Source organism: Drosophila erecta, unplaced genomic scaffold (genome assembly GCF_003286155.1).
Source record: "Drosophila erecta strain 14021-0224.00,06,07 unplaced genomic scaffold, DereRS2 tig00000000-arrow-pilon, whole genome shotgun sequence".
NCBI classification, from domain to species: Eukaryota; Metazoa; Arthropoda; class Insecta; order Diptera; family Drosophilidae; genus Drosophila; species Drosophila erecta.
In genome coordinates, this window is record NW_020825194.1 from 5,289,247 (window position 1) to 5,313,666 (window position 24,420).

The 24,420-nt window shown below is 44.5% G+C and overlaps 4 protein-coding genes across 17 annotated transcripts; 2 read left to right on the top strand and 2 right to left on the bottom strand.

Moving 5' to 3' along the window:
- The first annotated feature begins 2,820 nt into the window (after window positions 1–2,820).
- LOC6555082 (tyrosine-protein phosphatase non-receptor type 23) lies at window positions 2,821–6,283 on the top strand. Its single transcript, XM_001981562.3, has 4 exons — window positions 2,821–3,129; window positions 4,923–5,107; window positions 5,184–5,460; window positions 5,520–6,283. Exons 1-4 carry the CDS (start codon window positions 3,121–3,123, stop codon window positions 6,147–6,149), a joined length of 1,101 nt encoding a protein of 366 aa, XP_001981598.1. The 5' UTR covers window positions 2,821–3,120; the 3' UTR covers window positions 6,150–6,283.
- Window positions 6,284–6,508: 225 nt separating this feature from the next.
- LOC6555083 lies at window positions 6,509–13,540 on the bottom strand. 2 transcript variants are annotated; one of them, XM_015153531.2, is made up of 5 exons: window positions 13,136–13,540; window positions 10,473–10,763; window positions 10,009–10,366; window positions 9,334–9,537; window positions 6,509–6,876 (listed from the first exon to the last, which is right to left on the bottom strand). In XM_015153531.2, exons 1-5 carry the CDS (start codon window positions 13,139–13,141, stop codon window positions 6,863–6,865), a joined length of 873 nt encoding a protein of 290 aa, XP_015009017.1. In that variant the 5' UTR covers window positions 13,142–13,540; the 3' UTR covers window positions 6,509–6,862. The 2 variants fall into 2 exon arrangements, with proteins under 2 accessions (XP_015009017.1, XP_001981599.2); XM_001981563.3 differs by lacking the exon at window positions 6,509–6,876 and adding an exon at window positions 7,109–7,978.
- Window positions 13,541–19,272: 5,732 nt separating this feature from the next.
- Window positions 19,273–24,380, top strand: LOC6555084 (protein spaetzle). Of its 13 annotated transcripts, XM_026983853.1 has the most exons (8): window positions 19,273–20,288; window positions 21,854–21,991; window positions 22,145–22,222; window positions 22,481–22,636; window positions 22,700–22,757; window positions 22,889–23,270; window positions 23,337–23,565; window positions 24,030–24,380. In XM_026983853.1, the coding sequence occupies exons 1-7, from the start codon at window positions 20,223–20,225 to the stop codon at window positions 23,512–23,514; spliced, it is 1,056 nt and encodes a 351-aa protein (XP_026839654.1). In that variant the 5' UTR covers window positions 19,273–20,222; the 3' UTR covers window positions 23,515–23,565; window positions 24,030–24,380. The 13 variants fall into 13 exon arrangements, with proteins under 13 accessions (XP_026839654.1, XP_026839652.1, XP_026839653.1 ...); XM_026983851.1 differs by having other exon boundaries at window positions 22,481–22,757; XM_026983852.1 differs by having other exon boundaries at window positions 22,481–22,757; window positions 22,916–23,270.
- LOC26526709 lies at window positions 23,559–24,164 on the bottom strand. Its single transcript, XM_026975835.1, has 2 exons — window positions 24,156–24,164; window positions 23,559–23,886 (listed from the first exon to the last, which is right to left on the bottom strand). The coding sequence occupies exons 1-2, from the start codon at window positions 24,162–24,164 to the stop codon at window positions 23,677–23,679; spliced, it is 219 nt and encodes a 72-aa protein (XP_026831636.1). The 3' UTR covers window positions 23,559–23,676.
- Window positions 24,381–24,420: the final 40 nt, after the last annotated feature.

Consider the following 24,420-nt stretch of genomic DNA (forward strand, 5'->3'; position numbering starts at 1 on the left):
CTGCTATTTCCTGCTCAGTAATTGTTCTCAGTGCCGAGGAGAATTCGAAATATCTGCTTTGGCATTCAATTTAGCCAACTACCAGGTTCCGCTTCAATTAAGCCGCCCCATAGCAGAAATCGCAGCAAAATCCAGCCGATTGAAATAAAGGCAAAGAGCCCAGCAAGTGGCCAATAATCGTTAGGCCATTACGTCAACACAGAATGATCGAGTTAAAACAAAAAAGGCGAGCATTGTGGCCGACTCAGATAGAAACCCAAAGTAGATTTGCTGTTGACTGGAATTCGGTGCACTTATGCAATGTGCTGGCCCCAAACCACTTTCAAATGCACTGCCACCAACGTTCGACCAGTTGGCCATAAGCTGTTGGCTATAAGCATGGTCTATGTACTTTGTGCTGGGTGGTGGAACCACTGCCTTTGTCTTTTGGGTGTGTGGACTGCAGGTACTGGAAGCAGTGCTTTGAGCCATGTTCGATAATTGGAAGTCACCCTCGGATCAATAGGCAAACACAGAGCTTAAATCAGCGTGGTGCTTATCTCTTCGTTAGCTTAAATGAGCTATTAATTAGGTAATTTAATTAAATTTTTCGAAGGTTTTTCACTTTGTTAAAACCGATGATTACCAATTTTTAAGAAATACATGGCAGCTAAACCTCAAAATAGGTAATGGAAAACTTGTTCATTACTGATCTATTGAGCTGAAACTAACAGCTATTCCCTGCTTATTCCATGCTATTTATAGTTTGTCATATACATTGTGTTGTGTGAGTTATTCAAATTCCCTTCCACTGTGCCAGTTGGCCAAGTCAAAAATTTATAGCGTTTTGCTGGCGGCACAAACGGAGAATCAAGTCCAGACTGCACCTCTTAAAAGCAGTGCACAAACACACATTGCAGGCTTGGAATTATTTGTATATTTTCAGCATTTATATAATTCCGCAGAGCAAAATAGCGAAACTGGTCTGCCGCTGCTGGGGCGTTGGCATGACTCAAGAATTTCCTGCAAAACTGTCTGCTTTGCTTTGGGTGACTTGCGAACAGCTGCTGCACTTACTACACTTTTTGCAGCAGCGTTTTCTGAGGTGGCATAAAGCCGTAGGTATGGGCTTGTTATGGTTCCTATTCAGAAATGCGTGGGCGTAAGTCGAGTCCTGCATTGAAAATCTATTCCTTTTGCATTCACACTGCATTCAATTGTATTGAATAGTTCCCAATCAGTGGGAAATGCACATTTGTAAGATGGAAATAAAAGCAAGAAATGCCAAGATTCTTTAAAGCGCACATAAAGCAGATGCCTAAACTTCCATTGTGAACCATTTTTAACATTACATACTGTTTCTTCAAAGTCCTAGTACCGATTTTTAAAACATTGCCCAAAGCTTATTGTTATATTCCGATTTTTTAGCGAACTCTTTCGACCTTGATCGTGGCAGTGCGTCTACGCAAGATCAGGTGCACGCCCATTTGCCCCCGGACCGCTGCCCACGAACAAAAGCCGGACAGAAACTAGTCTTTAACGTGATATATTCAGCAATAAAACATAAAAAATAAAAGAAAAAGGCGACTGACAAGCGAAATAACAATCGCACGCACTTGAAGACTGGAAATCGCCCTGCGTCATGGGCGGCACTTGAAGGAGGTCTTAGCACACAGAAGGGGCACAACCGGGGGGCAGACAATCGTTGACGGTTTCCTGATCTGTGGCTATGTGGTGCAGTGGCCGACCAGTTTTCAGCCGAACTATCGCCATTCCGCAGCGGGCTGCATTGCGGACTGGTTCCCGTGGCTGTGCAGCAATAACGGACTGCTACTCGTGGTGTGTCATTAATTCCAACAGAATGACTCCCGCAAGGCCATTTCGAGTGGCTGCGGAAAGGTGCTGGCCAAGGAGTGGAGTGCAGCTAACACTCTTGAAAGTGACACGCTGCTTGGATCTGGTTGTGACTCCCACATGGTATGATATGCTTTGACGTCAAGCATACGCACTGTTGAACCGCAGAGAACAACATGGAAACGAATTCTTAAGATAGTTCTTCGCTGACTGGTTTGTGAACTTTGATACACTTTCGGGCTGGCATTAAGATTTATCATGTTTGAACATAAGCTTAAATATAATTTTATACAATTTGTAGGCACACCAGTTTTAAAGGGCTTACGGCCTACCAACTTTGCTTCATTTCCTCCAATTTGTGGGCCTCGCAGATTTGATTAATTATCGTGGATGGCCACATCTCAATGGCGGTAGTTGCCATAGAGCACGGAAGGTCGGAGTTAGAGGTAAGACTACTGCCACCCTGATTTCGAAAGCAATTTGTTAAATTTATTAAATTGTTTTGTGGAACTTGGCGAATACAAGTGGGTGACCTAATTCGTTGAACTGTGGGGTCAGAAAATATCTTGAAATCGGCAAAGCAGTGAAATGGAATTTTTTGCAGCCGTTGGATGACTTCTTCTAATTTAATCTTGGCATTTTAGCCTTTAATTATAATTTTAGATAGGCAATGCATATGAAATGAAATATGGTCATTCTTGGCCATTCCCGTGGTAATGGCGAGGAAAAGCTCTGCAAAGCACTGAGAGAACTCCCGCGAATCGCTGTCTCAAGCTCGATCAAGCTCTGCAGCCTCTCTTTCTCTCTATGTATCTCGATATCTTTTTCTCCAGAGAAACGTATCCACCAGCGACCGCTCTCCGTCCTTTCGTTGGTGAAGTGTTGTGGCGCTGCGGCCGTTGGTGTGGCTCGGTGGTGCAGTGGTGCGGGATGTGGGGTCTTTGGTCCGTTATGGGAGAGGGAAAAGGTTTTCCGCGATCGGTATATAAAGCGAAATACAACAACCTGGGCGGCTCAGTTGCCGTCGGTCACAAGTTAACACTCCACGCGATCTCCACCGAAGTCGGTCCGAGGAATTGGCCGATTTGTCCGAGATAGTCGCCCGGTTCATTAGGGGATTTGGATTTGGAATTGAAATTGAAAGTGCTTTGTTGTCTTCGCCACTCGATATTCAGCTGGGTGTTGCCAGCGAAGGCCTTTTGCGATTGCATTCAGGGTTTAATCAATTCGAAATAGCTGGCCCCACAATACAACAGCCAATCAGCGGATACAATTCAACAGTTCAACATGAAAGTGGTATGTGAGTGGGCGGATATAAACTCGTACTTATGTCGGTGGGTGGTAAATATCAAAGGTCGTTCGACAGAATCACTGGATGCGTGGCCGCAAAACCTGAGGGGGTGTATCCGAGTCTGGGACCACCAGACACACAAATGGGGAGGTACTGATCTGTAAACTTACGTCATCGCCATTGCGGCGACTGTTGTGCAAATATCGCATAATTTGCTATGCAAATCGAGCGAACCGTTAATTTGCTCCCAGCCCCAATCGCAATTGTTCAGCTTGGCTACAAGCGACATTTTGCCAGGTCTTTGTGCCCAATCCACTCCACTTGGCACCCAATTTGGTAACTGGCTTTTGACATAATTTATGAACGACGCAGCTTCTTGAGAAAAAAATGGCAGGAACTTCAATCAGCACAAGTTGCACTAACAAGCTAGCCGCTGCCACATAGTTTTCCCCCCTTCGGTCCAGCGTGAAAATATCAAAGGCAAACTTTGGCTCAGTTCACACGCGGCAGTCAGCTTTTTGGTCAGTTTCTGTTCGGTTTTCGGCGCACTGGTCCCCCGAGCATGTCGTGGCCTGGATGTATCTCTATCCGTACCTGTATCTGTATCTGTATCGGTGCCTGTATCTAACTACCTGTCCGTCCACCTGTCCGTCCGCGCCAAGGCTGCGGCACATGGAGCCTAGCTAGTGAAAGGTTTTGGCATGCGGAATGGTTGGAAAAACAAACCAAAGTTCAAAATGCCAAAAAAGAGTAAAAGCCAAAAAAGCGGACATTCTGAGCATCAGAGCTTGTTAGGCTGAATACTGACCCATGAAGCCATAAAACCAGGGGGAACCTCTTCATAAAACCTCAATTCCAATGGAATTGGATTGATTGAAATATTTGATTGCAATTATTGTGATTTATGCCAAAATATCCCACGAATTGCATGCATACTCGTAAAAAACATGGACAGTCACAGGGCTGTCTTTCAGTTATTCAGTAATTTCGCGCAAATTTCTTTGGCATTTGCTGCCGCAGTTGCATACTTGCAACACATTTCGGCAAGTGTGGGAACTTTTCCCAGTTTCCCATGCATAATTTGCGTGCCTGCCTCTTTCGGGTTTTCTTCTCTCTGATTTTGCTGCCGGATTACCCAATTGCAGCTGCGATATGTTCGCCGTGTGGGAGTCACATGGCTGGGCAACGATAATTGGCATTCCCCTGCTTCTTTGGCGTCTTTCTTCCCGGTAGCATTTCTCCACGCCACTGGTGGCCATTCAATTAATCCCATCCAGCCTATCCAGCTGAGCGGCCATATCGCGTGTCGTTGGGATTGGGATTGGGCTCGGCTTTTATGCAACTGCACTGCGGAAATATCGCAGGAAAGGCTTGAAATGGCTTCAGAAAGAATCTTCTTCACTAAATATCTAAAATACCTACAATATTTTAGGTTACATTTCTTAGTTACTTAGTTGATTTTGTTTTTATTTTTTTGGTACGGAAAGTTGAGTTATTTCTTTGAGTGCTGGTAACTAAATCCGGGGTATTGGTTCCTGCTTGGCATTGAGGGTGTCATTGGCCGGCGGAAAAGTGAAAGGCAGCCTGACATGAGACTTTTGTAGACATCGCCGTCTGACATTCTGGGCAGCACTCAGACTCCGATGCACTGTCAAGGTGCTTCGACGGCCAGGGGCGAGGAGGAAACTGAACTCTTCTGGCAGACAGGGTGCAATCAACTAACCGGTTGTGATTTGACTAGACAGACTTATACCCATTTATATCCTATCACCGCAGAATTAATTGGCTTGTCTTGCAGATGCAACGCGTGCTCTTTGTCGGCTGCCTCATAGTAGGTGCAGGTATGGTGAGGTCACAGGACTACCAGGACTACCAGGAGAACACACCAAGGGCTGCTCCTATTCGGCTGAGGGCTAATGCCGCTCCTGCTCGCGCTGAAGCGCCACGTGCCGATCCAGTGGCAATCCTCAAGCAGATCAACAAGTAACAATCCCAATATTCAATTACACTAACTACACAATTCGATATCATACATAATACAAATAATATTCCCCGGCAGGCACAATGAAGATGGCTCCTACACTTATGGCTACGAGGGAGCCGATGGATCCTTCAAAATCGAGACCAAGTTGGCCACTGGCGAGGTGAAGGGCAAGTACGGCTATGTGGACGAGACCGGAAAAGTTCGAGTGGTGGAGTACGGAGCCAACAAGTATGGCTTCCAGCCATCTGGAGAAGGCATCACAGTGGCACCACCCACACTGGTGGATGAAACCCTCAAGGAGGAACCAGATTACGCAGATGAGCCGGCACCACAGCGGCCTCAGAAACCCTATGTAAGTTGCAAGGCGCACTGAATCAAACAATTAATTTGGTAAAACATATAATTTTTTAGCGTGTTCAGCGACCCCAGCCACGCCCACAGCCCCGCCCACAACCTCAGCCGCAGTATGTGCAATACGAGGAGGAGGAGGAGCCACCGCGTCGGGTTCAGTATGCCCCCGCTCCTCAACCACAGCCACAGCCTCAACCGCTGCCGCAACCACAACATCTGCCACAACAGCACCACCAGCCGTCGGTGGGTCCGGCACCGCCAAGACTCCAGGTTCCCGGCGCTCAGCGCACCACCGACGTGCTCTACTCACCACTGCAGCGACCTGCTCGCCCTGAACCGGATTACTCGCAATCGCAGAGCTTCGGCGATGGTCCCTCCAACGTGCGGATTTCCCGGCCCGTTTACGCCCTGCCCCCCGCCTCACCAGCTCCGAGCAGTGCCCGGGCCCAGGGATTCCTGGCTCCCGCCTCCGGGGGACGTCCGCTGCTGGAGCCAGTGGGTTTCGGCCAGTCTCAGGGACCCAGCGCTCGTCCTGTGCAACAGCAGCCGAGCTTCCAGCCGCAGCCGCGGCCACAGGCTCGTAGTGGTGGAGGAGGTGGCTCGGGATTGCTGGATCAGTTAGCCCGGGACTACGCCCTGCCCCAGGGAAATGCCCAGCCGCTGCACGACATCACCTTCGGCTACTACTGAGCTGGAATTTAGCAGGCGGTTGCAGTGCCCATCTTCCTGAATAACCCACAGATTCCTTGCTTCTAGGTCCTAATCGCACAGGTGTGCCCTGTCCTCAGATTTTCTAAGCGATAATAAAAATTCCCTAAAATAAATTTAACTGTTTTTGAGGAGACTTTACTGCGTTAGTTGAATAGCTAAGTGCTATAAGTCATAGCCGTCTTTCCGGCTTGGAACACCACATTTTTGCAGGGATATAATAAAACAGAAATATTTTTCCTAATCTGATTATTAATAACAGATTGATACATTCTGCGATATATTTTAATTACGTGGTACTAAAGTAATGTATTTAAAATAATATATTTATAAATGTAGTGCTGAGTGTGTATGAAATGACCACGCTTTTACATAAATTTTACGTGGTGTTGTTCGGATTTTGAAGCATACTGTTAGGCTAAAAGTAAATTTGTGAATTTCCCGAGCCGACAATAAAAGACTCGGTGTTTAATCAACGATTTATTTAATTTAAATACTTAAAGGTAAGATGGGGAAGTTCAATTAATGCCAACTGAAGTTTCTGACAGGCCCTTAACGAGGTTCTTCAAATCGAAAGTGTGTTTAGAATGGGGGAGAGTGACAGCAGATAGATTCGAAATAGACAGGAACGGTTTGACTAACTCTAGGATACGTGGAGATGGACTGGGCGCGGTCCACAGCTTCCTCATCGTCCTCTACTGATGGTAGACTGCAAAGAGATCGGTGAGAGGTGAGAAAAGGGTTCCCGATTCAATGTGTGGTGGTGCAGCAGCGCAGGAAAGTGGGTGTGCGAGAAGAGAGGGGTGGGTGGGTGATTGGTGGTGCTGGGGATCTTTTGGAGCATGCTGTGCTTAGGCATTCGGATGCAAATTCAATGGCGCGCTTTATTGCCAACCATCGCTGGGAAGCTCAATAAATAATTAATTAGATTACGATTGCGATTGCGTTTGCGATAACGAGAACATAAATAATTTATAGGTAAATGCTGCACATGACTTAGAGGACTATAAGCTAAGAACCGGGGCCATCCCATTAGATCTCCAGCACGCGGTTGAACATCAGTGGATCCTGTATCTCGTAGTCCTGCGGCCGGAAGACGCGCTTCGTGTGCTTGCCGCCCGCCACCTGGCGGCGCACCTTGTAGCCACCGCTGTGTCCTTGGTGGTGCGGTGGTGCACTGTACACGTACTTGGACTTCTGCACCACTGGCGGCAGGTACTGGAAGTGGGGCGACTGCTTGTGCACCTGCTTCTCAATGGAGTAGACTGGCCCGCTGCCGTGGCTGTTTCCCTTCCGTTTGGCCACCTCCAAGGCGGCTATAATGGGCGACAGATCCTTGAGGGCATTAGTCTTGGTGGCGTGGTAGTTCTCCACCCGGTAATCCGCAGCAGCCTGCGGTGGCGGGGCCGCAGCTGCGGGTGGCGAGTAGTCGTAACCCTCGTTGGGATGCTTCTGGATGTAGAGCTCCTCGGCGGACGGGCGCTTGGCCATCTGGTGGTACACATCCGCCGGATTCTTTGAGGCCGGATTATAGGCAGCTGTTATGGACTCTGTGTGCGATAGGGACTCCAAGGTGCCTAGGTTACTGGGCAGCGGTATGCCATAGCTGTTATAAACCTCAGCCTGTTCCAAGCCCGTGCCCGTTGGCAAACCTGTATCCAAAGCCACTGTCTTGGAGGCTGTGTACTCAGTTTTCCCGTTGGGCAGCAAGCTGAGGATCTCCTGGAGCTGCGCCGCCGCCTTTCGGGCTTCCTCATCCGACAGCTTGGAGTGGCCATAGATGTTAAAGTCATTGCTATTTGCGCTGATCGCTGCCGTTTTGTGGTTGTCGTTTTGAGTGGCGTATGTGGTGGGTGTATGTGGTTGTTTGTTGTGGTGGTGGTGTTGTTGTTGTCGAGGTGTGTATGCAATGAGATTTCATTAGATTGACTAAATTAAATATTTGCGTTTTTATGTTTGGGTATTTACACTTGGCTTGGTCTGTTTATGTAAGAGTCGGTGGGTGTATTTCAAAAGTATGAAAACTGTTCATCATCTTGCTTTTGTAAATGGAAAAACAAATTTAGCAATTAACAAATTAGCTGATTATATTCTGACTCTAAATGATTATGCTACTAATTCTGCAAGACGCGAAGAGGTTCGTTACTTTTAAAGAAATTTAATTTTTTCTGTTAACTGTTCTTGTTGTGTTAGATGAGTTTAGATCTTTATACAAAATGATTGGTTTACTTTACACATTTTGTACATTTCTGGGCAGCTTGAAGTTGTTTTGCAGGATGATCGTAGATGAATTCCGGTTTTAGTTTTGGTTAGCTGATGAGGATAGTCGATAATCCGCGTTTCATTGAAGGTTTCGCTAGACTCTTTAATGGGCCATTGGCTAAATACGTATGCGCAACTTTATCAAGTATGCGACATGTGGCCACTGCAAATGGCCCCATTAATATCTGTACAACTCGCTTAAGTACTATTGGTGGTTAACGGACTAATGTAAGATATGACAAATTATTGAAACATGTTCGCATGTCTTTATATACAATGAATCGACTTATGTGCGCTTGCGCAATGTGTTAAAAAATCAAATAAACTTAGCCTAGGAAATGTGTCATTGGAACAAGTTCCAGCCTGACCATACATCAGAGGCGCACAAGGAGAGATTTCGACTGGCAGTGTTAATATCTACAGTATTTACAATGTATCTCGGTTTCTGCCTCGTCTTCACGAGCTATGTGCAACTGATGATGGTGCTTTCACTTTCTTCTCGTTGTTTGCTGTGTGCGGAAATGAGATGGGATTTGGGGGCGGGGCGGCTGAGTATGCAAATAAAGCTGGGTGATTTGCGATTGCAAGCCAACGCCTGTCATTGTCATCTTTGGGATACACTTCTAGAAATTCAGCAATTACTTTGACTATGTTCGTCAAAAGCCTTATGCCTTCCATATAAAGATAACTTAAGTTGGAGAAAATATGTACAAACTTAATATTTTTGAATAATCGTATTTACAAGCAGTATAGTACAAGTTGATCCATAGATAGAATATTATTCCTATGGATAATCAGATTGAAAACCAGCACCAAATTCTGTTAGCAAAGCAGAGTATGTACAGTGGAGATTGTTTAGAACAGACCCGGAGGGTTCTGTTACTCCAGACCCGTTACTACGCACCATCTTGTCCATAGGCCGATGGCAGGTAATTGCTTGGCGGCGACTCGAAGGCCGCCGGGTGGCTCACGCTGAAGGGCGCCCCGCCGCTGTAGCTGGCCCCGCCCACCGGCGGGAGGTACTGGTGGGTGGCGCTGCTGTAGGAGGGGGGCTTCGATGGCGGACCGTAGCTGGCGTGGCCGGTGGGTATCTCGTACGTGGTGATGGCTGCAACGAGACAAATGCGGAGACATTTAGTGGGGTAAAGTGGAACGCAGACGCAGATGGCGGCGGAACGGGTTGCTGGCGAAAACGAAAGTTGCCGGCCTGGCCAGGTTCATTGCACGCTCCATGCTCTGATTTGGCCATTGGATCTGCTGCCAAATCGGAGCTGGGAGTTGCCTCTTCCGTTTTGGCCAGGTGCGGCTGTGCTGGTTATTAGGCGGCTTAATTGTCATGCATCTAGTTCAGCAGCCGGGTTACGTAAGCGAAAGACAATATGTTTTGATTTCATGGTCCAATGGACAGTGGCATATGCATTGGAATAAATAGTAAAGTATCGCGACCTAGTCCAATTTCTTTGTATACGAGTGCCTGCTGCACAACAAGGGAGTTGCTTTATATTTGCTATAAGTCCCTATTATCGAGTGTGCAAACTTGTAGTTCTTGGTAACTTATGTGTTCTCTGAGTGTACTTACTCTCGTGATGCACGACGGGTCCAGGAGCGGAGACGGTCTTGTGGACACTGCTGCCGCCGGAGGAGCCGCCCGACAAGGCGGTCAGCTTGGCGAACAGACCGCCGCCGGAGGAGGAGTGACTAGTGGCGTAGGTGTGCGAGTTGATGTGCGCCGAGTTGATGATGGACTTGCCCACGTCGGTGACCTTGTCTCCGCCGGCGGCCACCAGGTTGCCGCCCGCACTCAGCGCGTATCCGCTGCCCTTGATCAGCTGACCCTTGAGTGCGGTGACCCCGCCGGTGATGGCCTTGACCGCCTGGAAGATGGTGTTCAGCACGGACTTCTTGAACGACCAGGGGTCGTAGTCCACCGAGTTGCCCTGGAAATGTGGAATGCATTAATTACATATATTTGATTTCGATTTAAAATGGCTGAGCAAATGGCCAACCGCATAGAGGATTCGAGAAATGTCGCTGTCAACTTACATGGACCACAATCTCGTGGGACTTGTAGCTGTCCCCGCCACCGCTGCTTCCGCCGGAACTGCCAGAGGCGATTGAGGCGGAGGCCTGGCCAATGCCGGACAGCAGGCCGGACTTCAGGTGCGCCACATAGTCGAAGCTGCCGGACCGCTTTTGCACCTGCGACTCCTTCACACTCTCGCCCGGCTCATTGTCCAGATCTGTGTCTTCCAGGGAAAGGGACTTATCGCTAGCTGGGAGGGCGTGGCACATCAGAGGCAGGGCGGCCACCAGCAGAAGACTTAGGCTGAAGACCTATATGTGGTAAAATAAATTAGTTAATTTGCCAAACATGAAGTGCCCAAAGTAGAGCACCCAATTTGTAAGCCGGGAGTACGTTTTGCAATACCTTTGGAAATCTATTCAAATTTTACATGACAGCTCCAACAAAAGCTGTAGACGACAAGGAAATTCAATTGCCGAAATGTGTCTCTGCAGCGGTTGCACCACCATCGCTTTTTTGTTGCTGGTTTTGTCCGCTTGCCACATCTGTGCACTCATTTGTCAACTGGCACACACACACGCACACACCATGTGCAATCATAATCTGCCACTTACCGCCAATATACAAATTTAAGTCATAATCCTCGATCTGAGTATGCGAACCCACTAAAAGCAGACCCCTCATCCTTACCCCCATATTACTCGGTTTACAGTTGAGCGGGCTGGGCTTATAGGCGGGGGTGGATGGGCGGTAATGGTCATAACCAATTTGGCCAAGAGCGAAGCTATGACGATGCTTTGACTTGCGGCATTCGCTGCCGTTTCATGCTCCATCAACCTGCCAATATGCTAATTGCTATTGAGGCGAATGCTCCGAGGAATCTACTTAATCTTTATCATTAATATTTATCGTTATCGCAATCGTGCGGAATTACTAATTCATTAATTCCTTAGTTTTTTGATCAAAACGTTATACTTTTTAAATTATATGCCTGAACTAGAGTTATATTTATAATTGTAGGCAGTGAATGAAAACGTTTAAGTGATTAAGAAAAAAGTGGTTTAGGAAAATGGGAATTAAATAACTACATAATTGACTTTCCAAAACGTTGATAAAATCTTGATGCGGTTTTAAACCTCATCAAATATACTCGTATGTATATCTTTTTTTTCCTCCGCGTTTTTGCTAAGTGCTATAAATGTTCGTGAGTGGTAATCATTTCCTTTCAGTAAATTGCTTTACGAAATTGTAGGAAACATTTGTTGATATTACGTTGGCCTTATTTTTGGTCATTGATTTGTGTAATCCACTTATAAACTTTGTGAAATATTATCTTGAAATTGAACCAGATTTCGGTCAGCGTATCGATTATTGATATTTTTGACAAATGCGTTTTAAATTAGTTTTTTATTTGGGTTAAAGTGGAACCGCCTCGAAAAATATTAATCGAATTGGCAGCCTTTCTCCTCGCGATGGCGCAACCGCCATTATGACTGGCCAAATATGTTGTGATATCTTATACAATGCATTAATTGCCCTAGCCATGGCCCAAACAATTGGCCAATTGCAATCTGCATACAAATGCACTGATTAATCAAAATAAATATTGTTCTTCGTTTTGGGATTGCATAAGCAGAAACATAATAAAACAGTGGCAGAAAATAATTGAAAGTTAATTGCTGGATACAATTATTATTAATGGTTCAGCTGAGTAATTAACGATGTGCAATTTGTGTGCAAAATTCGTTTGAATCCATTGGCATATTGAACTATTGGCCAATATTGGCCAAAATCCATTTTACCATCCTAGCCTCTTCTCTTTGATGGGTTTTTTTAGTTGGCCGACACTGTTTGTTGTTTTCTTTTTCTGTTTGCTCATTGTTATGGCCAATATTTTGTCTGGCCAGAGAGTGAAAGTGTTGTATTTGCCGGCTTTGTGGCCGAAAAACATTCGCTCTCTTATTCCGTGTTCACAAATAATTAGCATAATATTATTGCTTAATGGTCGATGAGCAGAATGCCTACACTATATATTTATATCTAACTACCTCAACTTTGACTGGTAACTTAATTGCGGTAGGTTCGGTTTACGAACTCGTTTATTGTCGCTACGTGTGCCTCGCCTCACCTGGTTCGTCTTCGTTTTCCGTTTGGCATAGCATCACCTGGCCATATTCAAATTTCTTAACGTTTTCGAAAGCAACCCGCTGACGGGTAGAAGCCAACGGGTCTGACATAATAATTATGCACGACATTTACCTTCGCACTCGGTCAAATGGTCATCGCTTCTTGCGAGTCATGACATAAGGTTCCGAGCGAATGAAGGTCTACATCAAAAAGCTCAATCTGCCCAGCTCTGGGAGTGCACTGAAGCATCGATTGGGATTTTTGGGTTATCCATTTGTTGCGTAATGAAAGCATCTCTATTAGTCACTTATGCGAGACCGCGGGATAGACATCACGCAGCTCTGAGGCTTAGCTAATAGCGTCAGCGATGTGTGGCCAACATGAAACGGGTTTCGGTGCAGAATGCCTTGCACTTGAACTTGTTTGCCAAAGAAATTGCATAAACTAGATATGAGCAGGTATGCAGGGGAGGGGGAGGAGAAGTATTGCCAAGATTAGACCGCTCAATTAGTCCAGTATTCGGATCAACTTTCACTTGCTCTATCCTGTGACTTACCTTCATTTCGTGCTCCTGCGTTTTTCGTGGATTTAGCTCAAATTGGGCCTTCGATTAGCTGGGCGGCTAATTGAGATCAAAATTCACTTTTACCGATGACGTCCTCGTTGTATTTTATTTTTAAACTATGTTTAAGCGCTGTCTCCTCCTCACATCAACTTTCTTCACTTGGCCACTTGCAATTGGCACTTTTGGCCGCCGCACTTTTTTACTTCGATTTCGAACCGTTTCGCTTCACGTTTGTTTTGTCATCGGCATTCGTCTCAGCGGTTTGCAGCGCACACAAAATTTCACTCTCCACTTTCTTTCACCGATTCGAGTCTCCCGATCTGGGGATTGTAGCTGCGGCTATATCTCGGCAACGTCTGAGCTCGAACTGTGCTCGAAAATCGCGTTGTGCGGCTTATTTAAAGAAATCACCGGAGAGACGCCAATGAAGTGCATTTTGAGCGGTTTTGGGGGTCTTCTCGAACGCTCTTAGTCGAGGGGTTAAGAGTGTTGCCCTCTCTTTCCTGCTCTTTTTGTGTTACAATTTATTTTATATTTTTTCGGCAGCATTGCCGACATTTTCTTGACAGCCTCTTGGCCACAAACGAGTGTCTGGGGTTCAATGCGTTTCGAGTGGCATCGGCATCGGTGTTATCCACATGTGGCAATCCGAAAACTGCAATGCGGCTCATTAAGTTCGGTGGCATAAACGTGTTCGACTGCTCAAAAAACATCACTGTTGGCTTTGTTTTCTGACATGGCCCAATCGAAAGACTGAGGCAACGAACTTGAAATGGTGTGATCGCTAATGGAAAAGTTGGTATCGAAAGAAGTAAAGCAAGGACACTATTTTGCTTTGGAAATATTCTAAGATTTTACTTCTTTTGTACCATAATACTATTTGTATGTTATGTAATCCGTGGCAGTTAGATTAACTAGCCACATTTTGCAATATATTTGTGGATTGAATCAAGATCTTAAGAAATAATTTATAGACATTATAGAAATAAGTTGTGCCATAAGCAGATAGGAATATAAATTAGGTTGAGTCTACTAATTTTGAGTGTGTAAATTCTAAATCGTGTAAATTCGCTCCTTCAGTAGCGTTATATATTCTTGACCCAAAGCTAGCAAGATCTCTAATCTCTGACTTTTGGAGAGCGACAACCTTGAACTCAAGTACGTTGCTGATGAGAGCCTTCAACCGCAAACTCCAAAACTGAATTCCCAAATATCAACACAATGCGAACTTGAGGGCAAGTCATTATCTAATGTTGCGACAAATGAGTGCAAGTCAGCCTTTAGGCCCTCCGCTTGGTAAGAGTTCACTGTCACTATGTCAGAAGCGCTTCATTTGTAAGCGTGCCACACAATTAAGGCTAACAATGCTGGGGTTAACAATGGATATTTGTAAGATGCCTGCCTGTCTGCCTGTCTCCATTCCCTGGTGACAAAGTCGGACCAAATGGGTAAGTCCTACGTAGGCAAATCCACGACTCGAAAAATCCCCACCTCTTACTGGACTGCGGTTATCTAACCGAAAGTGAAATGGGCCCAGACCGACCAACTGCAACTGCCAACTGAAGTTGCAACTGCAATAGCAACTGCAGCTTCAACTGCATAAATGCAAAACGCGAAATGAGCATGAAGAAAACCTGGGCCAAACATAATACTTAAGCACTCGTAGTTAACAAACTGTAAATTTGTTAAACAGCAAAAGGAAAACAAGACGGTACAAACCAAACAGCAGCAAAATAATGAAAATGAAAATAAGAAGAAAAACCCCGACTCATGTAATAGCCGGCGAATATATACAAATGGGACAAGATAATTGCAATTGGAGGCGGTAGCTGCCGTAAAAGGGTTTTAAGTGGTAATACCCTATGATGAAAAAAGTGCTTACAAATTATGGCGCAGAAAAACATGAAAATACAATGTAAGACATTACTTTAAGAATATTACCACTTTGGGTTATTCTAAGTTTGCATAAAAACGCTATTTAATATTTCCAAAAATTTGTTTATGATAAAACCTAATTACTGAGCGGAAAAATCTGAGCTGAAGGCCATTTGCAATTCGTGGAAAATCCAATAATCTCATTTTGACCTCTCCAAATTGTTTTCTTAAAAATGTTTGCTTATTTTAGCCACTGTTTATTGGGTTGTCAACTTAAAGAGCGGAGATGGGAGATATAAATGTTTTCCGATCGGTATAATTCGTGGTTAAGTTAAGTTTCCGCCGAACCGATAATGTGGCCACTCAGTTCAAGTTGAATGCACAGAAAGTGAATCCAATTCAACTCAACAATGGCCCGCACCCAATATTGCGTATACGCCACCGCATCGTTAAAAAAGAAAAACTATCGAACGACAACCGGACAAATTTAAAAAGGAAGGAAGTAACCGATTGGATTTAACATACAATTTATAACGGCTCATGACAGATGAAAGAAGTGATGATATAATACTGGATTGCAATAAGTCTACAATTAAAATAAATTCATTATTGTCACGGGAATGCATGTCCTGGGTCTTCTCATAAATAAATATATAAGGCGCCGGACTCCAGAGTGCCACTTCCTGCCATTATGGCGTTCGGGTTTTTTCTATCTTTTTATATCATCATCCAGCCGAAGTACGAGGCCAAAAACACACATGTGCTTTTAATTTTTCACTCACTTTTCATGGGTTTTCCTCGGCTGCTAGTGTTGCGCCTTTTTTTTTGCTTGTTAATTGACGTGGGGCAATTGGCAAAGCAAGCAGGCAAAAATAAATAGGCGCAATGTAAAAATGTGTTGGGAAAAGTTTTCAGAGTGTAACGTGAAGTGCGATAACAGGCCGCTGCGCATTGGGAAATGCTAGAAAATACCCGAGCATCGACCATCGAACAGCAAAGCCACCAAAGTCCACTCCACTTCCTCGACTTCCTGCTGCAGTTGCTCGTTAGTTGCGCAATGAACTTCAACTTCAAATTCGCAAATGTTCGGCTGTGCCGGGGACAAAAATATCTGAAATCCATATCGGAAATGAACCCGTTTTCGTCGTTTTTTTGGCCGATTTCTATTATGTTTTATTTGTGTGTCTGGTTGAGGGGAATTTGGTGCATTATTTGGATCTATATGGATATGGGACGCCAGCCAGCTGGGCAGGAAAAAAGTGAAAGCATGCCAGGCGCTTGGATTTATATTTGCCTAGCACTCCAGCAAGGGGCATCTCCATTTTTCATGCCCCCGTTGCTCCACTGTCAAAATATAATACTGCCGAGATTATGGCTATGATGCAATCGAATCGGCCTATTCCGACAAATTGAGCAACAGCTGCTGCCGCGATCTCGTCCTGGTTGCCTGTTTCGAATGTTTATTTTCGAGGCGAACGCACAAGAAACACGCTGGCGTGTTTTGCTGTCATGGCTGAAATAGCATTTTGCAAAGCGGTGCGTCCACATTTTTCTCAGGTGCCGTGCCGCTTTAATTGTGCCCGTTTGAATATATTTTATTGAATGTGCAATGCAATTTCATTATTTATTCAGTCGGACGGACACACACCGCAATACTGCGACCACTTGGACACACATGTATGAGCAGGCTGTCATTAAGCGTATTTCACTATTTCACTATTTCACCATTTCACCATTTTCGCGTTAACTTGACCTATGAGCTGGCTCGCTTGACTTGGCCTGACTTTTGGGCCATCCTCGCCCCATTGGCCAATCTGCCGCTCGTCTGGATCGCCAAGGTGCCACATCGATTAATGGGTGCCCTAAATGAGCTCGTTTCCCTCTAGATAAATAACTATTAAGCTAATTGAATCAAGTTGGGAAAATGGCACTTCAATTACTTTAGCTGTGTGGTTTTCATTTGTTACTTTAAACGAACAAATGATGATTAGGATCGCGAATCTTATAATTATCTACTGTTTGAAAAGTTATGGCTCCTCTGAAATTAGAAGCCTATTTTTGCTCATTAAATTTAATCTACACTTATATTAACATTACAACTATGGCAAAACATTGTAAAAAGTCTCGACCTTTTCTAATACGTAAGTTCTTAGACAAAGTTGACCACATTACAACTATGGCAATACATTGTAAAAAGTCTTGACCTTTTAAAAAACGTAAGTTCTTAGACAAACGTATGATTCAATGGTTACTAATAAGTTGTAATTTTAGCGGCTTCACTGAAAGTAATTAATGAAGTAGTCTAAGTGCTACCAAAATTTTAACTGCTAAATGCATTTCAAATTAACATTTAGGATAGTGCTAGCTGAAATTAAATTCATTAACTTGGCTGACTTAAACACAATTTTGAAGCCGCCCAAGTATATGCTCCTCATGTTTAGTAGATCCCCAAAGTATGCAAGCAGATTCATTCAAGTTTCGCTCAGTTGATGATTTAATTGACTTCATTGATTTCTTGGAAGCAAATAATAAACGCGATTTAAAAGAACAGATATAGACGGGGCATTAAATAATAAAAATTTCATCATCAAGCAATTTAGTTTTCGATCACGTATATCTACTTACACGATACTGTTCCCCTTCATTGCATTTTATTACGTGCATATCGATAAAGAAATTCTTGTGAATCAACTGTGAAGCTGACGGTTCCGCGAAATGGCCTTAAATCAGTCAGCTATGAGTATATATGGCCAAGTAAAACATATTCTTTAAAGCAGTTCCCCTTTTCCCAGGGCGAACGACATCCACTGTGTGCCATTAACATACACCCAAGAAAGATCCATTCATTCAACGGCTGCTCGACTGCGTCAGATGCCGCTTACATGGCGAATATTTGCAGTGTGTGACTTTAAGATGCGGTTTTTATCCAGCGCACTCGGAAATACCAATTGAGTCACCATCTTTCCCAACGCCCAGCACGCTCCAAGGCGGCGACTTGCTGGCTAATTAAAGCGATTCCAATCTGTGACTCCCATGACGCGTGCGCCAACGGAACTGACGTGTACGGCGCCCGCTCGGAATACCAAATGTATTTGAGGCATTAGATGGGCTCCATCGTGGGCATAGTTTCATTGGTGGTGGTGCCGAGAGCAAGTGCGATCTGAGAGCTTTGCCGGCGAGCTTTGTCCGGCAGCACTTTTACTTTCAGCAGCAACAGGTGTTGGCCGGCAAAAGGTCAACTTGGCCGACTGTGAGAAGCCCTACGCTTGGCGGGTTTAGCCCGAAAGAGAAGGTGGTAATCAACTCACACATGGGTATTTTCAGTTTGGGGAAATTTTTGGGCAGTAAAAGGGAGATAGCTTTGAACACCTTTAATTACTTTATTTATGCATTTTCTGGGTGCGCATAAACTAAGTTTCCATTTAGCCGTGGTTCTAGACTCTGGCGGGCTCTTTTTTTGTACCAATTAAAAAAGCAATAAATCTCTAATCTGGGATGCTCAATAACAAGTGGACAGATAATGCTTAATTACTAAAATAGGTCGACGAAAAGGGCAAGTTTCTCGTTGTGTATTTTTGAAGAGTATACATTGCTTTCAAAGCCGGCCTATCATCCAAATGCAGTTTTGATTGACTTCCCAGATAACCAACTACTGATACCGCTAGTTTAAAACAAAGCTCTGACATGCAAATCGTTACTGTGTGGTTGCTTTAAATTTTTAGGTCCTAATAATTCATATGTGTTTCATAAATTACGCGATAACGAAGTGACATTTGCTCGTCAAATGCCAAAAAAACATAAATTTTGTACTAAAGTTCAAGGAAGCTATGATGAATAACTATGAGAAAAAAAACTAGCTTTTTGTAACAATTTAATATCGCCAAAAAATATACTAGTATTGTTCATACCGTATAACTTTTTTGATATAACTTATAAAGTCCAAGTCATAAGTATTTGGTTCAACAACAGTGCTCCTTTTTGAAGTGGTAGTTTGACACGCACACTTTTCTCCAAGTGTAAGATGATTCAGACAATTGCTGGCAAAGTTTTTCGTGAAGCAGGCGCACTTAGTAGTGCCGCTCCAGTCAGCTGTGATAAAATCGCGGACCGCTTGCCCAGGCGTCCCGCTCCCCCGCTCCCTCGCTGCCTCGCTCGACCGCTCTCTCTACCCATCTCGCTCGCACCCCCTGCCAGGCGTCTCGCTCGCGCACAGCGCCCGCTCCCGCTCGCACTCTCGCAAACTTGCTTAAAGCTGCACTTAAGCACGGAGCAATTGTTTGGGGAGCAGCCGAGTCGGCCTTTGGGGTCCACTTTTCAGTTGCCTCCCAGACGTGCGCTCTCGCTGTCGTGTGTTCTCGATCGCGAGAAATCGAAATCCCAGTCGAAATCGAACTTGGCTAATGCTTAACCCTCTGCACGCCCGGGGAGATATGGTGAAACTCTCGATCTGACCGGAAAACCCCAGCGCGCGTCGCTATAATCCCAAGATCGGTGGCAGATGGTTTCGCGTCCATAAAAGCGCAGGCATCTCGCGCTTTTCGTGTCACTCAAAGCCGGCGCACAGATCCGAAAAGTACCGGACGCACCTATCCTGCGATCAGCTCTACTTGGATAACGTGGATTGCCCCTGCTTTAGGCCAAATCAGTTATAATCAATATATCAGTATACCGCGGCATTTCATCAGAGACCCCGATCCGAAATCCGAAATCCGAAAACCGAAAACCGAAAACCGAAAACGGTTCCCCCAAAGCGGCGAGAGCGAAACTAAAGTGAAAAGCAAACCGACTAATTGAAGTGTCTGCCTGTGACTCGCAAACGTGCAAAGGAAACAAACAAAACGGAATAGCCAACATATCACACTGAGCCACCGCACAAAATATTTATAAATAAATACGGCAACAGTAACACCAGCTACCGATATAAAAGCCCGGCATTAACATTTAGTCGTGCCAGTTTGTTTATTTTCTATATACGCAAGCCCATAAAAACACAGATCACTAAAAACAGCAGCAGCAGCAGCAGCAGCAGCAGCGCGCCGCTATAATAACAAAGTTGTAGAAATAAGAAAATTGGTATAAGCCGCCACCGATCCGCCAATCACCTGCTATACTCGCACACTATAACTAAACCCGACGCAGACGCACGCCGTCCACAGAATCCATATAGTTATAACTACCCAAGTTGCTTGAGCCGAGATCGGTCATGATGACGCCCATGTGGATATCGCTGTTCAAAATCCTGCTGCTAGTGTTCGCCTTGTTCGCCACGGTGAGAAGCTATCCAAATTCCGAAACAGTCGAACCTCCATAATCAAAACTGTGGTTTAGAGCAAATATTTAAATAGCTTGCCATCGAATCTGATAAAAGGTTAAAGTGTCCTTAAGCTAACAAATTTGCTGTCTTCTTGAGACAAGAACTTAAGAGCTTGAGACCAGAACTTGATTTTTGTTTGGAGACAGTTGCTTGTTCCAGTTATGAAAGTTCGACTGTATTTCTGCTTTTTGTGTTTCGTGTTAATCTATGCCTAACATAACTGTCATATCATTGCAATATATCTCTGGCTATGGGCTTTTTACTTAGCTTTTTTCGATTTTCCGTAGTTGTTCTAGCAGTTCTATTAGCCGAAGGGCAGTTTCAAGTTGAAATTTAGTCGGAGACTGGAAACCTGTTCACATGGCCATTAGCAAGTTATGTGCAATTTTCATTCTCTATAGAATAAATGGCATTACAATAATATTAATTGTCATAAACAATGCCAGACATTCTGCACACGACTTTTGAAGTAATTTACTGCCGACAAATGGGATGATCATCTCTGTGTGAAAAGCAATTAGTCCGTAATAATGGCGTTGCATAATACAAAATCCGTTTGAAAAGCGCCTGAGACTTTTGTCTTTCCGGTTTTCCGCAAATTCCGCAGCGGACCGGTTTCAAAGATCGTTTTGAGTTCTAGCTAAGTTCCAATGGGTTCATGGAAAACCTAAAACTGTGGGGGAAAACGATCCAATGTTTGCCTTAGTTGCCTTATTTGCTTCAACCCAAAACACTGATGAGCGCGTTTAAAAAAAGGTTGATTGCTAATTGATTGTCGAGCTTGGGAAAAAACATTTCCGAGAAATCGCAAAAGTTCTCAGGCAATCAAGTTCCGATGGGTTGGCACCTAAAATCGAGTTTAATACGTGCTCATCGAAACCTAATTTTAATTTGAACAAATTCCTTTGAAGATTTTGGGCACTTAATTCGAGAAATTAATCATATTAAGAAGACTTCTTAAGCTTAGAGACTATTATCAAGGCGTTTTCATCCCACTGCGTATATGTTTATGCCATACAAGTATTTAAGGAATAGCACACAAAGTGCTGATAAGTCTTCGGATTATCAGAACATTAAAAGCAACTGTTACTATTGGCTTCCGGTTTGATTATTTCGGCCGTAAATTTTTTCCTAAGGATCGGCTGCCTATAGACTTATCAGTTTATTACTGCTTGCGTTGATATTGAAATGATTTGCGATAATCTCTCTCGATTTCCAGTTGCTAAGTAAGTTATGAGCAACTCTTCCGGAAATTATCAACTCAGATTTTGGCTCTTTTATCTTGCTGTGTTATATATAGGTTCGGGTCCTAACTCAACAGAACTATAGAGCCGATGGCGGGAGAAAACTGCGCTTGCCCAGAAAACAGCTGTTCAAACTTTTCGAATAAGCAAATGTAGTGCCGACAATAGAGAGAGTGACAAACAAACGAGCCCGAGCAGCGACCCACGAATATATATAGACCGTTGTCTTGGCAATGCTGATGAACCGCAAACAAAACTCTCACCTGTATCTTTCAGATAGTTTATATCAATATCCAATTATCGAAGCGACACGAGGCCGAGGTGAGGGCAGCGAAAACAGAGGCAGAATATAATGCCCTTTTGGCATCCATGAGCAAGAACGGAACCGGAAAGCCAGCATCTAGTTACTTACAGGTGTGAGCACACTGTCCCGAAACAGACCCAGTTGTATTCTTATGCTAAATACCCTGTACCTCCTAATAACCCTTTGTGTCTGTGTGGTCAAAACGTCTGAACCGAGACTAAAGTCAATCGTCTTGTCTTTTTATTTCGCCATTTTTGCTACAGTACGAGGCCAAGGATTTTGAACATATCATCAAAGAGCTTTTTAAAATAACCAATGATGAGGGAGTTGTCCTCTTTAATGTAAGTGTATACCTAGGCAAACGCATGATTCCTTTTAAGAATTCGTCTTTGATGTGATTCACCGCCTAGTACCTGAGATCAATGGCGATCGATTGCTTCAGAGACGAATTGGTGCTGCTTTCTTATAACTATTGTTCACCATATAATGCATCCCCATTTCACTGCTCATTCGGTTTCTTATTGGGTTGTGTGTTGTCTTTGTGCTTCCTATTTTGCCACCTGGCTAAAGACTAACACGAGTGAATTCTACCCGAACAGACGACCGCGGACAGTGCACCCTTCATGCCCATACCCACCCAGCGCGACGATCCGCCCCAGAAACAGAATCTGAATCTGAATCAGTCCCCGATCCCCGAAATGAACCGCCATTACCATCAGTACCACAGCCTGATCCAACCAGATCAGTACTTCAAAGTGCAGCGCTCCCCAAACGGCAAGCTGAATCTGGTCTTTAACGATACGTTCGTATCTTTGCAGAGGACGGACGCGGAGGTGCAATCCGAACAGCCAAGTACCCCCCGACATCCATCGGACAGTAAGTACCAAAAATATTTGATTATACTCGTATGCTCAGTTACATTCGATACTCTAACATGCCTTACAACTAACTACTAAATCGATCCCATACTCACTGGCCAACTGCCTTTGGCGCTTGCCTAATTTTAGCCTTTGTCTTCCCCGATTCGCCCATAGTCAAGTATCGGCCTCCACAATCGCCACCTCGTCCACTGAGGAATCTCACCCAGGAACATAATCCCTGCGCCAAGGGTGACAGCCCCGTGTCCAAGACCTTCTGCACGGAAGTGGACGACTACCCGGACCTTTCAGGCCTCACCCTCAAGCTGAAGAACAATTTCGCCAAGTTCTTTAGCAACGAGTTTCAGCCCACGGATGTGGGCCCTCGCCTTGGTGACGCGGACGAGCGATTCCTCTGCAGCAGCACCAGGAGGCTTGTGTACCCGAGAAAGGGCATCGTAGCGGACAACACCTGGCAGTACATTGTCAATAACGATGAGTACAAACAGGCCATTCAGGTCGAGGAATGCGAGTAAGTCGTACAATGTACCGCAGCTAGATTTCAAAGGCCTTGCTAATTGCTAAACCTTCCCCACAGAGGAGATGGCCAACCCTGTGACTTCGCCGCCAACTTTCCGCAGAACTACAATCCCATCTGCAAGCAGCACTACACACAGCAGACCCTGGCCAGCATCAAGAACGATGGCAAAGTGGACGTGGTGCAGCAATCCTTCCGGATCCCATCCTGCTGCAAGTGCGCCTTGAAGACTAAGTGATTCTGCAGCATGGGATTCTCCAGTCGATGGCTGCGACAATGTGATATTGAGGTATGTGATATTTATTCGTACATTCAATTTTAAAATAGCTACAGAACAGAAACGAAGGACATTCAACTATCAGGGGACTTGTAGGAATCCTTGAGACTGGGCACAACCGCTTCACTTGACCAACTTGCGCAGAGTCCATCCGACGGCGTAGAATCCCACCAGCTTCAGGGCCATTCCCTTGCTTTCAGCCTTCACCAAATGCTTAAACTTGTTCTCGAAATTGCCATCCATCTGAATGAGATAGTATAAGGTCAGCAAATCAGAAGTTTGCGAAATATGTTTAAGGGAGGATTTTCGAACTGTGCGTTCGAACGTATTTGACTTTAGTTAAGGAATGTTTATTGTGACTCGTAGAGACAAACTTATCAGACTGAGACTACAACCCGAAATGTATATACAGCTTCAGTGACATTATAACCCTGTTAACTAGATCAAACATTTATATATATTTCATCTCTTTGCAGCATGAAGTTTCACCCACCACAGAATGGCAGGCCAAACTGATCAGGGGTCGTTGATTTATTCTATAATCTGCAGAATCCACACTTAGACTAATGTGCACATTAATTGAGAGCTTTAGGTCGAGTCACTGTACCCATATTCGTGTCATATATTCATTTTTGGCTTCCTCGTCGAATGCCTAAGCTAGAAATGCAAGTAATTAGTCATAGAATACAAAGAAAGCTAAACAAATAATAATAAAAATAACAAAAAAAAAAGATAGAAATAACGATCTAAAAAATGTATGTTAAAAAAGATAATGTATAATAAATGTATGCAAGTACATGCCAGCAAAGTAAAGTTCTTTGAACCCATCAGCGAGTCCTGGTGGACAATTTATTTGCTTATTAACAA